Below are 16634 nucleotides of genomic sequence, written 5' to 3'. Positions count from 1 at the left end.
CACGCAGGAGTGGGTAGCTTCTCAGGCTTGGATCTCACTGGAGCTGTGGGTTAGGGCTCCTCATCCACAGACGTTGCCTTTCCTCAATCTTGGTTGCCTCCCTTAAACCCCAGGCTCTTGTGCTCCTTCTCTTAGACAGGCTGGGTTTGCCTCCCTGACCATGCAAGTTCATTTCTTGGGGTCTCATGTGTAAAAGGGGTCAGTGAGAGTGTGTCTGGGAGGCTCTGTTACAGAGCAGGTAAAGGGCCTGGGTTTGAATTCACTCTGGACCACTTCCTAGCCACATGGCTTTGTCCTGCCCCTTCTTAGGACACTTTAAGCCCATAAGACTGAGCCAGAGGCTCCTACCCCTGCCTCCCTCTCACCCCACTCCGCCAACTCCCCCACCTCCTGTGCACCCCAGGACAAAGAGATTTACCGCTGGCCCATCAAGGAGTCCTTAAAGGCCATGATTGCCTGGGAATGGACAGTAGAGAAAGCCAGGGAAGGGGAGGAGGAGAAGACGGAGAAGAAAAAAACTCGGAAGATATCCCAAAATGCTCAGGTAAAGGTGGGGGTGCGGGGGTGGGGGAGCTTCTAGAATAAGGGATGAGTCCAAGCAGGAGATGCGGTGGAAAGGGGAGAAGGGCCAAGGGAAGGCAGTGCGAGAAGGGGGAGGCCAGGAGGGCTGTGCTGGAAAAGGCTGAGAGATGGCGGGGTTGGGGGGAGAGGGCACGTATGTGTCTGAAGAACTGCAGAGCAGTGTGGCTTAGAGAAAGGACCTTAAGGAGAGGGTGCAGAGCAGGGGTGGAGGGCATAGACTGGGTTGGGACCTGGGCTTCCTGCTAGCCCATCAAGCTCCCCATCTCTCCCTTGTCCGCCCAGACTTACGATCCACGAGAAGGATACAACCCCCAGCCCCCCGACCTCAGCGGAGTAACCCTGTCCCGGGAGCTGCAGGTGAGACCCTGGATCCCTTATTTGGGGGGCATGGAGGTGTCTTTGGGGTGGGGGAGGGCCTCCTCCGAATCAGGGCCTTGACTCTTTGCATCTGCCCCCAGGCCATGGCGGAACAACTGGCAGAAAATTACCACAACACGTGGGGGCGGAAGAGGAAGCAGGAGCTGGAGGCCAAGGGTGAGGGCATCCATCCCACCCCTGCGCAGACTCCTCTTCACCACAGCCCCCTAGTCGTAGGCTACACAGTCATGTGACTAGGTTACAGTCACGTGACTGAACGGCTGCTCTCACTCCCTGAACCTCCGTTTCTGCTTGTGTGCAGTAGGGTTATAACAGCGTTTAATTACTGTAGCTCATGGTGAGGGTGTGACGAGCATTGAAAACAATGTTTTGGCTATCTTAACTCTGTCTTTATTAGTATAAGTACGCTCGCCCTCCTCTGCAGGAGCCACTGCCAAGAGAGTGGGCTGGGTCCCTCCAGCCCCTTGACTTCTGGTCTTTGCGGCTTCAGGTGGTGGGACCCATCCTCTGCTAGTCCCCTACGACACACTCACGGCCAAGGAGAAGGCGCGAGATCGAGAGAAGGCCCAGGAGCTGCTGAAGTTCCTGCAGATGAACGGCTTTGCGGTCACCAGGCACGGGGGTCGGGATGGGGTGGAGGGTGCTGGAAGCCCCGCCGGGGAAGGGGAGGAATGTGGGAGGAACCTGCAGGTAAAAGCCGGGCCAGAGAAGGGGAGAAGCTCAGAGGGGCGGGGCCACAGAAGGCTGGAGACAAGGAGGGGTGAGGAGCCTTGCCAGAGAGCGGAGGAGACCTAGAGGGGGACCCTGGGGAAGAGAGCTGGGGACAGAGAGGGGAGGAGGCCAGGTGGGGTGGGGCCTGGGGCCCAGGGGCGGGGCAGAGGTGGGAAGAGGCAGGGCTGGAGAGGAGGGGCTATCAGGGCGGGCCTGCCTCTGCGCCGACCCCTCTCGACCTGTCCTCGCAGAGGCCTTAAAGACATGGAGCTGGATACATCCTCCATTGAAAAACGATTCGCCTTTGGCTTCCTGCAGCAGTTGCTGCGCTGGATGGACACTTCCCAGGAGTTTATCGCCCACCTGGGTATGGAGAAGCCCCTCCCCACGCCCCCCCTACCTGCTCTCACCGAGGGACCCAGTTCATGCATTTCTCCTCCCCTCCCCTCATCTAACTATTGTGCCGGACACTGTTGCAGCTGCAGAGAATATCGCAGTGAGCAAGACAGACAAAGATCCCTGCTCTTCTGTAACTTAAATTCCTGCGGTGGATGCAGGCAATTAACAGAAGTAACTCAGTCTCTAGAGTCTTAGAAGGTGGTTAGTGCGATAGGAAAAATACACTAGAGCCAGCTAAGGAAGATGGGGAGGGTGGGGAGGTGCAGCCCGTGAAAACCCGAATAGAGTATTCCAGGAAGGCCTGGAAGGAGCTGGGAGGGAGCGTGGGGACATCTGGGGAGAGGGTTTCAGGCAGAGGAGCAGCCTGTGCGAAGGCTCTCAGAGGGTCCTTGGTGTGCGTAGTAGGAGGTCTCTGGGCTGAAGCAGAGTGACGGAGGGAGAGCGAGAGGAGGTGGGGCGGAGAGGTGGCAGGGCGGGTCCTGTGGGGCTTTGCAGGCCTGGTGAGGACTGTGGCTTTTAGCCTGAGTGAGGTGGCGCCACAAGGGGGTTTGAGCAGGAGGGCCTTGGTCTGCCTCTGGTGTCCAGTGTTCTGGCTGCACTGGGGGACAGGCTGTGGGAGCAGGAGCTGAAGAGGGTGAACTGGGCAGATTCTGGATCTCCTGAAGACAAGGCTGTTGAGATGCCCCACAGATGCCACTTCCATACCACTAGGCATTGCAGCTGGGCCCCTAGACTCCTTTCCAGCTTCCCCCCAAGGTCTCTAGCATTCCCCCTGAGAGCCTCCCAGGATCCTGAAGTTCTCCTCTGCTGAGTGGCCAAGCAGGATTCACTCTCACACATCTCACCTGGAATTCCACTTGCTCCCCCTCCATGCTGCATCCTTCCTGGCAATTCCCTTCCTTACCTCTCTGAACCTCAGTTTCTTCATCTGTGATATGAGGGTTTCGTTCCTCATAACTGGCTGTGGGTCTGTCACTTTCCTGCTGGGCAACCCGGGGTGAGTTACCTCACCTCAGTTTCCGCATCTGTAAAATGGGGCAGAGGGACCAACTATATAGACCTCCAAGTTGGGAGGAAATTGTGCAAGGACATTTCTCCCAGTACCAGGGACATAGCAAGTGTTTAATAATTGGAGCCAGCATTACTATTTTAATAGTGTTGATTACTACCATCACCATTATTATGTTTGAAATTGATTTCCACCTTAAAATGAACTCCAATCTGTCTATATCAACTTACTTCGTTCATTCCAAATGTACTCAGTGCCAGGTATTGAAGTTTGGGAAGAAAAGGCTTGCAGAAGGTGAAGAAGGGGATGCTCCATGGTCTTACTCCATCCCAGTTGGTCCTTCTTCCCATTTAAGCCTCAGGAAGGGTTTGATCAAAGAGCTAGGGGATCAGATGAACTGGGAGAGAGGTTTATCTCAAAACCAACAGAGCTGATTTCATACCAGTGATTAATCTCCCATCACTTCCTACCTCTGCCCCCAGAATCCCTCCCCATCAGAACACCCTGAGTTCCCCAGCCTTGAAAATGACCCTTATTTTCCCTCCCCCATCAGAGGCTGTGGTCAGCAGCGGACGAGTAGAGAAGTCCCCGCATGAACAGGAGATTAAATTCTTTGCCAAGGTGAGAGGTGGGCTCGGAAGTGGGAGGGATCTGGGGGCTAGGTGGGCTCTCCCCACCCTTCACCCAGTCCCCCTGTCTCTCTCCCGCTCCCCCAGATCCTGCTCCCTTTGATCAACCAGTACTTCACCAACCACTGCCTCTATTTCCTCTCCACACCAGCCAAAGTGCTGGGCAGTGGTGGCCACGCCTCCAACAAGGAGAAGGAGATGATCACCAGGTGGGCAACCCTGCGACCTCTGACCCAGACCCTGGACCTCACAGGGTTGTAATCCTGCTCCCTTTTCTCCCAGCCTTGGGCTTTTGGGCTCTGTCCTGGGTGCTGGGCACAAACTGTTCTACCTGCAGAGGTGACTGAAGGGCTCGGGTGACCAACCGTCCTGGTGTACCTGGGGCTGGGGGGTTTCCCAGGACACAGGACTTTCAGACAAACTGGGATGAACTGGCCACCCTCCCAGAAAGGCAGACCAGCCTCCCCAGCCCCCAACCCCCCGTTTCTGCCTGTGACTTCCAAGCTTGCTCATCTCTGTGCCCCTCCCCACCCTGCCTGTCTCCTTCGTTCTCTTCCCTATCATCCTGCCTCCTCCTGGCTCTGTCCTCTGTCCCTACTTCCTCTCACTGTGTCACTCCTGCCCTTTCTTGTCCCACTGGTGTCCTCACTCCCTGTCTCCCCTGTCTTCTGTCCCCTTCTTTCTTCAGCCTTTTCTGCAAGCTTGCTGCTCTTGTCCGTCACCGAGTCTCTCTCTTTGGTAAGTAGCCCTGCTCCCCAGCCCCTCTCCCAAATCTTCCCTCTTTTCCCCACATTACCACCCCCACTCTGAAAAATAGCTCCCAGGTTCATGCCTCCATTCAGACAACCTTCACTGTGTTCTTCCTTTGGACCTGGCCCTGGCCTGGGTAGTCCTGGGGACAGGGCAGTGACTGGGCAGCCCGGGGCACTGCCCTCACGGAGCTCCCAGGCTAGTGGGGGAGACAGACATCCCCAGACAGGGAGGGCCAAGGGATCAGTTCCGGGATGGGAGGCACAGTCAGGGGCTTCAGGGCCAGGGTGGAGGGTACAGGAAGAGGGGTGAGGGGAGGCCCAGGTGCCTGTGGGAATCTGGGGGGGATATGGAGGGAGGTACCACTCTCTTAGCCCTTCTTTCACCATGGTCCGTCTTCCTTTTCCAGGGACAGATGCTCCAGCTGTGGTCAACTGCCTTCACATCCTGGCACGTTCCCTGGATGCCAGGTAGGGCAATGGTCATGGTGCCCACTTCCACCTCCAGCCCCGGTTCTCCTAGTCTCTCCCAAAACTAGAATCTCAGGTCCTGGAACTGACATGACTTTGCTTCCCTCCTAGGACGGTGATGAAGTCAGGCCCTGAGATCGTGAAGGCTGGCCTCCGCTCCTTCTTTGAGAGTGCCTCGGAGGACATCGAGAAGATGGTGGAGAACCTGCGCCTAGGCAAGGTGTCGCAGGCACGCACACAGGTGAAGGGTGTGGGCCAGAACCTCACCTACACCACCGTGGCCCTGCTGCCTGTCCTCACCACCCTCTTCCAGCACATCGCCCAGCACCAGTTCGGAGACGATGTTATCCGTAAGGGCTCTGACCCTGGGGGCAGGGGGGGTTGGTCAGTTCAGCCAACACCACCCATAGATTCCCCAGGTGTTTGGGTGTGGGGATTTTTTGCTGTAAGCAAAGTGTGGGTTCAGTAAATTGGTGGGTAACAGAATGAGTTAATTAGGATACAAGTTCAGCAGCTCTAACAAAAGATTCTAAACCACTGTAGCTTAAACAAGATAGAAGCATATTTCTTTCTCAGGTAACAATCTATTTACAAGTGGATGATGATGTCAGAATCCCTCCATTTTGTTACTCTGCTGCCTCTGAAATATTGCCTTACCCAGACGGTTCAGGGTGGCGCACCGTCAATCCTCATTCTAGCCAGCAGGACAGGAGAAAAAATGGAGAGATGGGCACTGCGATCTTTTAACGGAACAACCTAGAAGTGGTCTGCATCACTTCCTTCCCACTGGCCAGCACTCAGCACATGGCCACGAGTCACTGCAGGGTGGGCTGGGAAGGTAGCCTTTACTCCAGGAGATCTATTGCTAGGAAGAAGAAAAGGGCAGAGAAGGTAAGAACAGATACTGGGAATCAGTTAGCAGTGTCTGCCATGTTTATCCTACCAGTTGGCACACTGGTGTGTGACCAGCCTGGGGTCTCGTGACGTAGTGCACACAGACAGGACGGAACACCAGCTGGGTGTCATGACATTGTGTGTGCAGGTCCTCAAAAGAGCCTTACCAGGTGTGGCGTGGACCGTGGTGGAGCCGGGCCAGGGGCTCGTGGACAAGCTGCTCAGGAAGCCAAGGAAATAGGCTGAGGAGGAGGGGGCATTCAGAGTGAGGCGGAAGGCGCTGGCCTGGGGACCTGGGGACAGTGGGGCTGCCAGGTGACAGGCACTGGAAGGAGTAACAAGTTGGGGGGAGATGCGGAGGTCAGTCTGGGACTCAGTCTGGGGGCCCAGGGGAGGCCCCCAGGGTGGGCTGGTAGGGCTGCCGGGCATGGGGACTGAAGGATAGTGGAGCCAGGTCGCAGCGCTCTGTTTGCTTTGAAATGAGAACCCCTGCGGAAAGCAGCTTGGACGAGGTCCTTCCCCTAGTCCCACATTTTACTGAGAAAATTAAAAAATATACAGAAAAGTAAAAAAAGAGAGAATGGTTGACAATTTGCCCCACTTGCTTGACCTTTCACTTTATGGATGGAAGTATTTACAAACCTTTAAGTGCAACTTTAGAGTTTAAGTTGCCCCCACCATATGACACCTCATCCCTAAATACTGAGCCTGCATCTCCTGGAATAAGCACCTTCCCTCAACCATAGTATCATTAGCACACACCTAACCTCAACTATATTTAAATGTCCCTCATTACTCTCAAAATGCTTTTGATTAAAAAAAAATTCAGAATCCAGTCAAGTTTTTCTCACTGCATTTGGTTATGTGTCTGTAGTTTCTTTTCAGTCTGAAACAGCCTCTTGCCCTCTTTCTGTCTCATGACTTTCTGAGGTTGATGAGGTTCTTAACCTGGCTTTTGGGTGGGTACGTGGATGACCTAACACAATCATCACCAAGTCAGGATTGGGTGTTCATTTGTGTTTTTCTGGAGAGGGTCCATTGCTATCATCCAAGAGATCCATGACTCCTCTCCAGGTAAAGAACAATAATGAGCCTTTATTGAGTGCCTGCTGTGTACCCTGTTCCAATTGCTTTGCAAGTATTAATTCGTTAGATTCCCACAACCACCCCATTAGGAAAATACTATAATGATCCCCATTTTCCAGATAGGGAAACTGAGGCCAAGAGAGAGTTGGTACTTGCTCAAGTCGCAAGACTAGTCTGCAGCCCCTGCTGTTACTTACCATCTGCAGACAAGTGAGGGGTTGGGGAGGACTGGTAGGGTGGGTGCATCCGCCATCCTTGCCCTCCTTTCCCTCAGTGGATGATGTCCAGGTGTCTTGCTATCGAACACTGTGCAGTATCTACTCCCTCGGAACCACCAAGAACACTTATGTGGAAAAGTAAGGAGAAAGAGCCATGGATTGGGGCCAGGGTGGGTACTGTGGGTGCTTAGGGAAGGGAAGGAGCAGGAGAAAATGGGGATGAGTAAAAAGCAGGGGAGATGTCTTTAAAAACAGCCGTGCACACCGTGGCAGCTGCAGTTCCTCAAGGTGGCCACATGAGGGCACGCGGGGAAGGCTAGTGAAGGCAGTGGCGGCCACCAGCTCGGGGGTCAGGAGAGTGCCAGGCACTTGCTGGCCAGGATACCAGGTTGCTCCTCGCTACGGAACAAACTTGCCCTGGCAGCAGGCAAACAGAAATGAGGGGGTACACAGGAGCCACAGGACGCTGGGGGCACTGGGGAAGGTCCCTAGCAGAGCACCTGGGGGCTTTCCTGAGCTAGAATCACCCACGGAGCAAGAGAGCACTCAGGAAGCCCGGAGCAAGACTGCGTCAGTGTCCGCTGGTGACAGGCCGCTCTGGTCCTGTGGGATGTGGGGGGGGGCACTTCTATGGGGGCAGGGGCTGGGACCCTGGGCTGGACAGAGAGGGGCATGGGAGCTAAGTAGCCCCCTCTTCCAGGCTTCGGCCAGCCCTTGGGGAGTGCCTGGCCCGCCTGGCAGCAGCCATGCCAGTGGCATTTCTGGAGCCTCAGCTGAACGAGTACAATGCCTGCTCTGTGTACACCACCAAGTCTCCCCGGGAGCGGGCCAGTAAGTTGTATGGGGCCGGGGCAGCTGTCAGGGGCTACATTCTACTGAGCACAGGACCCTGGGGAGTGCCCACTTGGGGGCAGTGTGGCCCAGTCTGGGCTCCCAGGGGCAGAAGATTCCCCGGGTTGGGGGCATTCCAGATTGGGGAATCCCACAGTTTGTGGGGTCCCTGGTTTGTAGTGTGGATACTGAGGTCTGGAGGTGATGGGCTGGCATGCCCTGACCCCTCCCTGCACCCCAGTCCTGGGGCTCCCTAACAGTGTAGAAGAGATGTGTCCTGACATCCCAGTGCTGGAGCGGCTGATGGCAGACATCGGGGGGCTGGCTGAGTCAGGGGCACGCTACACGGAGATGCCTCATGTCATCGAGATCACACTGCCCATGCTGTGCAGCTACTTGCCCCGCTGGTGGGAGCGTGGGCCTGAGGCACCCCCCCCGGCCCTGCCCGCTGGGGCCCCCCCATCCTGCACGGCTGTCACCTCTGACCACCTCAACTCCCTGCTGGGGAATATCCTGCGAATCATCGTCAACAACCTGGGCATTGACGAGGCCTCATGGATGAAGCGGCTGGCTGGTGGGTCCTGGGGCACTAGCTTCCTGAGGGCTGGGGCCAGTGTCCTGGGCTCAAGGGCCTTGACCTGCTGTCTGAGAGGGAGATCCTAGAGTCCATGGTCTCCTGGGAGTTGGGAGGAATCTAGGTTTTCTCAGGGTCAAAAGGGCCCTCACAAGGGGTCAGAATCTCAGGCTGGAGTAGGAATCTCAGGCTGAGGCAGATGCATGGGTTCTGGGAATCCTCTGGCCTGGATTCTGAATTTCTGGAGACTTGGAGAAGGTTAAGAGCTGGGTCAGTAGCCTGAGTTCCTTATACCAAGGGTCAGAGGGTCAGGTCAAGTGTCAGGGTCCCTGATATAGATGGGGTTGTAGGTCAGAGGTCAAGAAATGAGCCTTTGAAAGGTTGGGATTCCTAGTTCAGAAGTTCCATGTCAGGAATTCAGTCAAGCTAGAGGTTGGGGACTGGGATGAGAGGGCAGGTGTTGTAGTCAGAAATCCTGTAGTGAGAGAAGAGTTTGGGAATGGGCCAGGTCAAAGGTTAAAGACTGGGGTGAGAGATCACGGGCTAAGGTGAGATATCAGGTCAGAAGTCGATTGTTGGGGTGAGAGGTCAGGGACTTGTGTCAGGCTGGGGTCACAGGTTCAGGTCAAGAGATATGGTTGGGATCAGGGATCAGTCACTGTGGCAGGGGCCAGGGCCTGAGGTCAGGAGTAGGACCAGAGGTAATGCCAAGGTTAGAAGCCAGGGTCAGTCTGGGGTCAGTGATGTCTGCTGGGTCCGTGGTGCAGGTCAGGAATCTTGGGATGGGAACAGAGGTCACAGGTCCCATGCTGGAATTAGAGGCCAGCGGGTGCCTCTCCCCACCGTTCGGCCTGCAGTGTTTGCCCAGCCCATTGTGAGCCGCGCCAGGCCGGAGCTCCTGCACTCCCACTTCATCCCTACCATCGGGCGGCTGCGCAAGCGAGCAGGGAAGGTGGTGGCCGAGGAGGAGCAGCTGCGCCTGGAGGCCAAGTCAGAAGCTGAGGAGGGGGAGCTCCTGGTGCGGGACGAGTTCTCTGTGCTCTGCCGGGACCTGTACGCCCTGTACCCACTGCTCATCCGCTACGTGGACAACAACAGGTCAGCATATTCCTGCTGTTCCCACACACTCCAGCCTGACCTCCGGCTTCCCTGAACCCCAGCGGGCCCCTCACCTTCTGACTTAACTATAAACTTTTTCCAGTTCTCACCTGACTCCACCCAACCTTCTGCCCCTACCCCTGCCATTACTTATGGCCCAACAAAATCTAGTCCACTGGTGTTTACACCCCTTCTGCCCCTTTACACCTGAATCTGAGCCCCTGTGAGGTTGCCGTGTCAGCCACAGGAGCCCCACTTTTCCCCTTCAGCCCTGTATCTCCAGGCTCGGGTAGACAGGGCCATCAGACTTGTGCAGTGCCAGGCCTTCCTCCATCATTGAGGGAAGAAAGAAAGATAGTCCAGATTGGGTCAGCCTCACTTTCCCCAAAAACTGGTCTTTAAAAAAAGGGCAGGCACAGGTATCAACCTACTGCTAACATCTCCCTAAAATCAGAAGCACCCCTTAAAGAATTGTATCTAGATGGCAGCCTAATCCAGGGGTAGTGAATACATTTCAACTCCTCAATTCCATCCTGATTGAAAAAGATTTTTAGGTTACATCAGGGCTTTGTGAGAAAGGGTGCTTTGATTGATTAGCCATGTCTGTCACGGGAGCAGAAACAGCACGTAGTGGTCTGCATGCTGTAGGAATCCTTGCACATCGTCTTTGTGCTCATGGGTTGGTATCACTGAAGGGTAGGCTCCTAGGAGTGGGAGTGCTGAGTCAAAGAGTTTGAACAAGTAAACTGTGTTATATTCAGACAGTGGAATGCTTTCTGGCAACAAATGTGAGCAAACTGTTGTAACACACAGCTTGGATGAAGTAGTTACACAAGTGTGTTCACTTTACAATAATTCATCAAGTTAACACGTGTATGTTATACTACAATAAGAAGGTTACAGAAAAAAGAAAATTTTAAAGGAATGGTCATTTAAAACTTTCAAATCATCTGAATGGCCAGAATACACCAGAAAATTCCATCCCTCCTACTGGCCTCTCCCGGTTCCCCAATCCCTTCCCCTGAGATCTCTCTGTGTGGCCCCCTGTCCTGGGTGTCCCTGCCCCTCCCCTCACCGGCCCCTTCCCCTGCCTGCCCAGGGCGCACTGGCTGACAGAGCCTAATCCCAGCGCCGAGGAGCTGTTCAGGATGGTGGGCGAGATCTTCATCTACTGGTCCAAGTCCCATGTGAGTCCCCACCTGCTGCACCCCTCCTCTCCATAACACACGAAGCTGCTGCCTGAAGATGCCTGCCCCCCAATCTGATCCCCGACACTGCCTCCCCCACCAGAACTTCAAGCGCGAGGAACAGAACTTTGTGGTCCAGAATGAGATCAACAACATGTCCTTTCTGACTGCTGACAACAAGAGCAAAATGGCCAAGGTGGGTGCTTTGATCAGGGAGGAGGACTTAGTAGGGAGGAGGGCACACTCCCAGGCTTTGTACCTCATCCCTCCTCACCCACCCTGCCTGCCCAGCCCCAGTCACATTCCCTGCAGCCCTCACAGCAGCCCCACCTCCGCCCTCCACCTCTCTCCTCGCCATCTCCTACACCCCGCACCCCATCTTCCTTCCCTCTGTTTCTCTCTTCTCCCTCCATCTCCTCCCTTCTCCCCATCTCCTTCCTCCCCACCTCTCACTTCTTTCTTCATATCCCTCCTTTCCCCTTCCCTTCTGCTTCTCAGAACTGCCCTCTACAGGGTCCTAAAGAGCCAACCCAACCACCCTGACCATGGTCTGGAAATGCCCAGCTAGGGGATGTATATTGGGGTGGGCTGAGGCGCTGGGGTGGGGCCACCTTGGAGCTGGGTCTGGGGTTCTCTGAGGAAACAGGGTAACTGTTCTTGTTTCTGTCTGCAACCTGACGAAGCAGGCTGGAGATGCACAGGTCAGCCCCACATCTGGGCCTTGAGCATGGCTCCTGGCTAACGCCCCACCCCCAAACCCCAGCATCTGCACCCCCCAGAAAACCTCTACTCCTGTTCCCCAGTCCTCATCCTTGGCTCCCAGCCCCCATCTTCTTTCTGTTGCTCCCCCACCTCAACAACCATCCATTCCCTTCCCAACTATCCACTTTTGTGGCAATTGAACTTTTTAAAAAAACTAGTTCAAAAAAAAAACACACCCCACCTCTCAGCCTTCCCACAGCGTTGAATGAAGCATCGCGGGCCGAGGTCATGGGCAGTGGGAACAGGAGTGGGAAAGGCATGTGCATGGTCAGGTGTAAGCCTTGGGCTCTGGAATCAGACAGACTTGAGTTAGAATCCTGATTCTTGGCAGTTGGCTGAGTGACCTTGGTCAAGAGTCTTGCCCTTAGAGCCTCAGATGGCAGCCAGCCAGTGGCCCACGCCCCGGGGCTCGGGGGACTCAGTGCGATGCTGCATGTGTGGCCTCAGCAGTGCCTGGCCACGGGTCATGCTCCATGTTGTGAGCCAGTGTGGATGTGGCTCTGGCCAAAGCTTGTCACCAGGGCTTCTCGTTGGCATGACTGGGGTGGCCCTAGCCATGGGTCTACACCCAAGGTTCCAGAACATGGCTGTGGGACTCTGCCCCATGGTTCTGCTTCCAGACCTTTCTGGATCTCTCTTGCATCTTTTGTCTTCCTGTCTCCTTGTCTGTTCTGTTTCTCAGTGTCTCTCTTTTTCTTCCAACTTCTCCTGTGTCTTGGGACTCTTTATGGTTCTGTATCTTTATTTCATTCTTAGGAACTCAGTGTTGGGATATGAAGTGTGTGCCTGCTCTTGGTGGGTGGGGTCATACTGGGAGTTCTTAGGGGATTCTAGGAGGAGACTGCCAGAGGTTGAGAAAGGCTTGGAATATGGGGAAGGGTTTGGGATAGAAGTTGGGAATCTGGGATAGGGTCTTGGGTCTGGGAGGGTCTAGGGTGAGGGCTGGGGTTCTGATGTGAAAGATCAGCAGGGTCTGGGGGGAAACTGAGGCAGTCTCTGAGATCAGGGAGGGGCTGCCTGGTATCCAAGCTAGAGGTTGGAGTGTGGACAGTAGTGGCAGGTTGGGGCAGGGACATGGGGCCCGACTGAGACTAGGACTGGCACTGAGCCCAATGTCCCCACAGTCAGGTGGCTCAGACCAGGAACGCACCAAGAAGAAGCGCCGGGGGGACCGGTACTCGGTGCAGACATCGCTGATTGTGGCCACGCTTAAGAAGATGCTGCCCATTGGCCTGAACATGTGCGCGCCCACTGACCAGGACCTCATCGTGCTGGCCAAGACCCGCTATGCCCTGGTGCCTGCACAGCCCCCTTCTGGGAACCTGACAGGACCCACCGCACGTCCACTGAGCCCCAGGGACTCTACTGAACCCTCAGGATTCCACTGGGAGCCCCCCCTTAGGACCCTACTGAATCCTTCTCTGGGATCCTAAGGACCCGCAGGGTTCCCTAGGATCCCCCCCCCTGAGCCTTCCCCCAGGATGCTGAGGACAACAACAGGATACTCTCAGAGCCCTGGGACCCAAGGACCACATTGAGCCTTCAGGGACCCTACTTAACACCCCTTCCCCAGGACCATGCAAAGCCCGTTAGGACCCCAAAGATGCCATCCAAGACACCAGGAACCCCCCTGAGACTCCTCTGAACCGCCTACCAGGACCTCCCCAAACACCTTGGAACCCACTGAACCCCTCATGAAACCACCGGCCCTCCCCTGACCCTCTGGGTCCCCACTGAGTTCTCCAGTTGACCACCTCTTCCTCTCAGGACCCTGCTGACCCCTCCCCGTGGACCTAGCTGAGCACACAAAGACTCTCAGGGGCCTAGCGAGCACTCTGTGACCCTAAGCCCCCTGGGTCCTAATGGCCCCTTCTCCAGGACCACACCCAAACCTCTGAGGTTTCTAGGATCCTGAAGATTAATTGACCACACCCCTGAACCTTCTTAAGCTCACTGGGACCCCACTGACCCCTTGTTTGGGATTACAACTTCCCTATCCCTTTCAGGCCCAGGGACCCTAAGAAGCCCTCTCAGGATCTTGCCCTGAGACCCCTAGAACCTCCCCCCAGGACCCTTCTAAGCACCTTTAAAACCTACTAACCCCTGGGGCCCTGAAGACTACTGGCTTCTCCTCTCTATCACAAACACTTCCTTTCCCAGAACCCTAAAATCTCCTTCCCTTAGGAGCTCAAGCTCCGTCTTAAGACCGGCTGAGTCCAGCCAAGAACACTCTGGGGCTCCTCTGACCCCTACACTTGGTCTTTTAGGGAATCCTAAGGAATCCCCGCCCTGCTGACCCCTCCTTTGGCCCCTGTATAACTCCGCCCCGCCGTCCCCACAGTCACTTGGTTGGTCTGCTTGATCCCCCATGACCTCTGCTGATCTTGCATCTTCCTCATAACCCCTCACCCACTCTGAGCTCCAAAATTTCCCTGCCCATCTCCCACTTACCCCCACCCCACTCTGTCCCCCAATAATCCCTATGCGCTTATTTGACCTTTGAGGATATCCTTGGTCACCCCCTTACAGGGCCCCTCTAATCCTTCCTGCCTCTTCAGGGTGCTTCTGTGGCGCCTCAAACTCCTTGCTGACCGCCACTAAGCCACGGATCTTTTCAGGGTCTCTCAGACCCTCTCTCACAAGCCGCTGGGGTAATGGGCCTGGAAGGAAAAGGGTTGTGGGTCAGGGAGGATGCTGGGCCCTCCGGAGTGACCCAGCCTGGCCATGTCTCCCCAGAAAGACACAGATGAGGAGGTCCGGGAATTTCTGCAAAACAACCTTCACCTTCAGGGAAAGGTAGGCCTCCTGGATATGTAGCCGAAAGGGGTATGTCGGAATCATAGCGACTGTAATAGCGTTGGAGCACTTACTATGTGCCAGGCGTTGAAAGAAGGACCTTCACTTGTACTCACCCACCCGTGAATCGTCACAGCACCGAAAGGGGGCCGTGCAGCCGGGAAGCCCGGGTGGGGAGGGGCGCTCACGCGGCCTGGCGGTCTCTCCTCAGGTCGAAGGCTCCCCTTCTCTGCGCTGGCAGATGGCCCTCTATCGGGGCCTCCCGGGCCGCGAGGAGGACGCGGACGTCCCAGAGAAAATCGTGCGCAGAGTCCAGGAAGTGTCTGCGGTGCTCTACCACCTGGAGCAGGTGCGGCGGCGGGAGGGGTCTTACTACTGCCGAAGCTTGGGTCTCTGGGCGGGGCAAGGGGCGGGTCTTGGGCTTGTGGGCGGAGCCTGGGGTGTCCTAGGGTCTCTGGGTGGAGCCTTGAGTTTAAAGCAGGCTTAAAATGGAAACTTGAATCTGGGAGCTGTACCTGGTGCTTAGCTCTCGGGCCTGGGGGCGAGGCCAGGGTCAGAACTCGGGGTCTGGGCTGGGGCCTGGGGAAGGTGCCTTGACTCTAGGGGAAGAGCCTTGGGTGGGTCTTGGGATTGGGGGGCCTGGGTCCGTGGGCGGGGCCTCGGAGTGAATGTCGGGTCTGGAAGCAGAGCCCAGGTCAGAGCCTTGACTGTGGGTGGAGCCAAGGTGTTCCGCGGGCCCTGGGAGTCGAGCCTCAGTTTGGGCCTGGGAGTAGATGGGCAGTTTCGTCTGGGGTTGGGAGTGGGAACCGGGCCAGCCGCAGAGTCTGGGAACCCGGCCGATCGTGCCCCCTCCCAGATCGAGCACCCTTACAAGTCCAAGAAGGCTGTGTGGCACAAGCTCTTGTCCAAGCAGCGCCGCAGAGCGGTCGTCGCCTGTTTCCGCATGACCCCCCTGTACAACATGCCCACGTAAGGCCCCCAGGGAGGAGGGCAGCTTGGAGGCCGTGGAGAAAGGGTGTTTGAGGAGTCGGTAGGGTGGGGTGCCAACACGATGGTATCTTGGGAATGGTTGGGAGAGGGAGATATGTGAAAGGACAGAGGGGACATTGGAGGGCAAGATGGTCTCAGTAGTGCCCACACCTTCACCTTTCCCCTGCAGGCACCGGGCGTGTAACATGTTCCTGGAGAGCTACAAGGCCGCGTGGATCCTGACTGAAGACCATAGTTTTGAGGACCGCATGATAGATGACCTTTCGGTGAGCTGGGGCCTTCTTGGGAGAATCGGGGCAGGGCTGCACAGGACTGGGGGCCGAGGCTGCTGGCCACACACCTCCAGGGGTCGCCCTTCACATTGAGGGATGTGGGAATGGTGGCCCCTGGCTTCAGCAGAACCAGGGGAGCGGGCAGGATGTGGGAGAAGAGAAAAAAGTCTAGCCAGCTGGGCTACGAGGGAGACAGGAGGGGACTCTAGAAGCCCCTCCCCCAAACCCCACCTTTTCCCCCAGAAAACTGGGGAGCAGGAGGAGGAGGAGGAAGAGGTGGAGGAGAAGAAGCCCGACCCCCTGCACCAGCTGGTCCTGCACTTCAGCCGCACTGCGCTGACTGAAAAGAGGTGAGGAGCCTTCCTAGGTCTTGGGGAAGGAACCCCCTACCTCCTGCCCCCAACAACCTCCTTGTTCCCCAAGACAGATCCTCTGTGTCCTAAGGGAGCCCCACAGCTGATCTTTTTAATGTCACTTTACTGTGACAGGCAAGGCTACTATATATGGTTATGCAGCTGAGCACTTAACAAGGGCGTCTCTTCTGAAGAGCTCACCTCACAGGCGGTACTGATTTAGGCTTGTCTAGAAGCAAGTGCCTTACTCAGACAAAACCAGCAAGTTATGGGGGGAAAATCCGATATATCATAACAGTTTTCCAATAGATGGAAGTGAGGAAGTGGGGGCCTTTTTCTAATTTGCACTAAGGCTTCACATGGGCTAATGGCAGTCTCGGGAATAAACAGAAGTATTAAAGCTGCTGCTGCTGACGAGAATAACAAGCAACATTTATCAAGTGCTTATCATGTGCCCAGTGCTCTGCTAAGCACTTGACATATTCTCTCAATCTTCACACTATGAGATAAATACTACTATCAAATCCTTTTTATGGATGAGGAAATGGAGACACAGGGACTAATTTTTCGCACGTATGTGAAGTCAGGAGGTAGAAAGTCCCCGGCTGGGCAGCGGCATGATACTGATGGGGACTCTGGCTCATT

General features: G+C 55.7%; 1 protein-coding gene and 1 long non-coding RNA gene across 3 annotated transcripts in view; one reads left to right on the top strand and one right to left on the bottom strand.

Moving 5' to 3' along the window:
- RYR1 (ryanodine receptor 1) overlaps nucleotides 1-16634 on the top strand; it is a 113022-nt gene that overhangs the window by 55394 nt on the left and 40994 nt on the right. The window contains exons 54-76 of one of the 2 annotated variants that reach the window (XM_036876290.2): nucleotides 404-544; nucleotides 865-939; nucleotides 1041-1116; nucleotides 1451-1574; nucleotides 1923-2038; nucleotides 3633-3700; nucleotides 3796-3917; nucleotides 4397-4446; nucleotides 4868-4928; nucleotides 5040-5278; nucleotides 7183-7264; nucleotides 7827-7957; nucleotides 8199-8531; nucleotides 9389-9629; nucleotides 10729-10816; nucleotides 10920-11012; nucleotides 11503-11517; nucleotides 12703-12873; nucleotides 14315-14374; nucleotides 14586-14723; nucleotides 15231-15343; nucleotides 15534-15630; nucleotides 15880-15986. In XM_036876290.2, the coding sequence (XP_036732185.2) occupies nucleotides 404-544; nucleotides 865-939; nucleotides 1041-1116; nucleotides 1451-1574; nucleotides 1923-2038; nucleotides 3633-3700; nucleotides 3796-3917; nucleotides 4397-4446; nucleotides 4868-4928; nucleotides 5040-5278; nucleotides 7183-7264; nucleotides 7827-7957; nucleotides 8199-8531; nucleotides 9389-9629; nucleotides 10729-10816; nucleotides 10920-11012; nucleotides 11503-11517; nucleotides 12703-12873; nucleotides 14315-14374; nucleotides 14586-14723; nucleotides 15231-15343; nucleotides 15534-15630; nucleotides 15880-15986 (2741 nt within the window). The remainder of the gene's footprint in view (nucleotides 1-403; nucleotides 545-864; nucleotides 940-1040; nucleotides 1117-1450; nucleotides 1575-1922; nucleotides 2039-3632; nucleotides 3701-3795; nucleotides 3918-4396; nucleotides 4447-4867; nucleotides 4929-5039; nucleotides 5279-7182; nucleotides 7265-7826; nucleotides 7958-8198; nucleotides 8532-9388; nucleotides 9630-10728; nucleotides 10817-10919; nucleotides 11013-11502; nucleotides 11518-12702; nucleotides 12874-14314; nucleotides 14375-14585; nucleotides 14724-15230; nucleotides 15344-15533; nucleotides 15631-15879; nucleotides 15987-16634) is intronic. The other variant, XM_036876297.2, reaches the window with a different exon arrangement.
- On the bottom strand, nucleotides 10195-14571 carry LOC118907628 (uncharacterized). The gene is made up of 3 exons (XR_005022890.1): nucleotides 14449-14571; nucleotides 11760-11866; nucleotides 10195-10348 (listed from the first exon to the last, which is right to left on the bottom strand). It is a non-coding gene; the product is annotated as an uncharacterized LOC118907628 (long non-coding RNA).

Source organism: Manis pentadactyla, chromosome 15 (assembly GCF_030020395.1).
Source record: "Manis pentadactyla isolate mManPen7 chromosome 15, mManPen7.hap1, whole genome shotgun sequence".
NCBI classification, from domain to species: domain Eukaryota; kingdom Metazoa; phylum Chordata; class Mammalia; order Pholidota; family Manidae; genus Manis; species Manis pentadactyla.
This window is presented reverse-complemented; position numbering and strand designations above follow the sequence as displayed.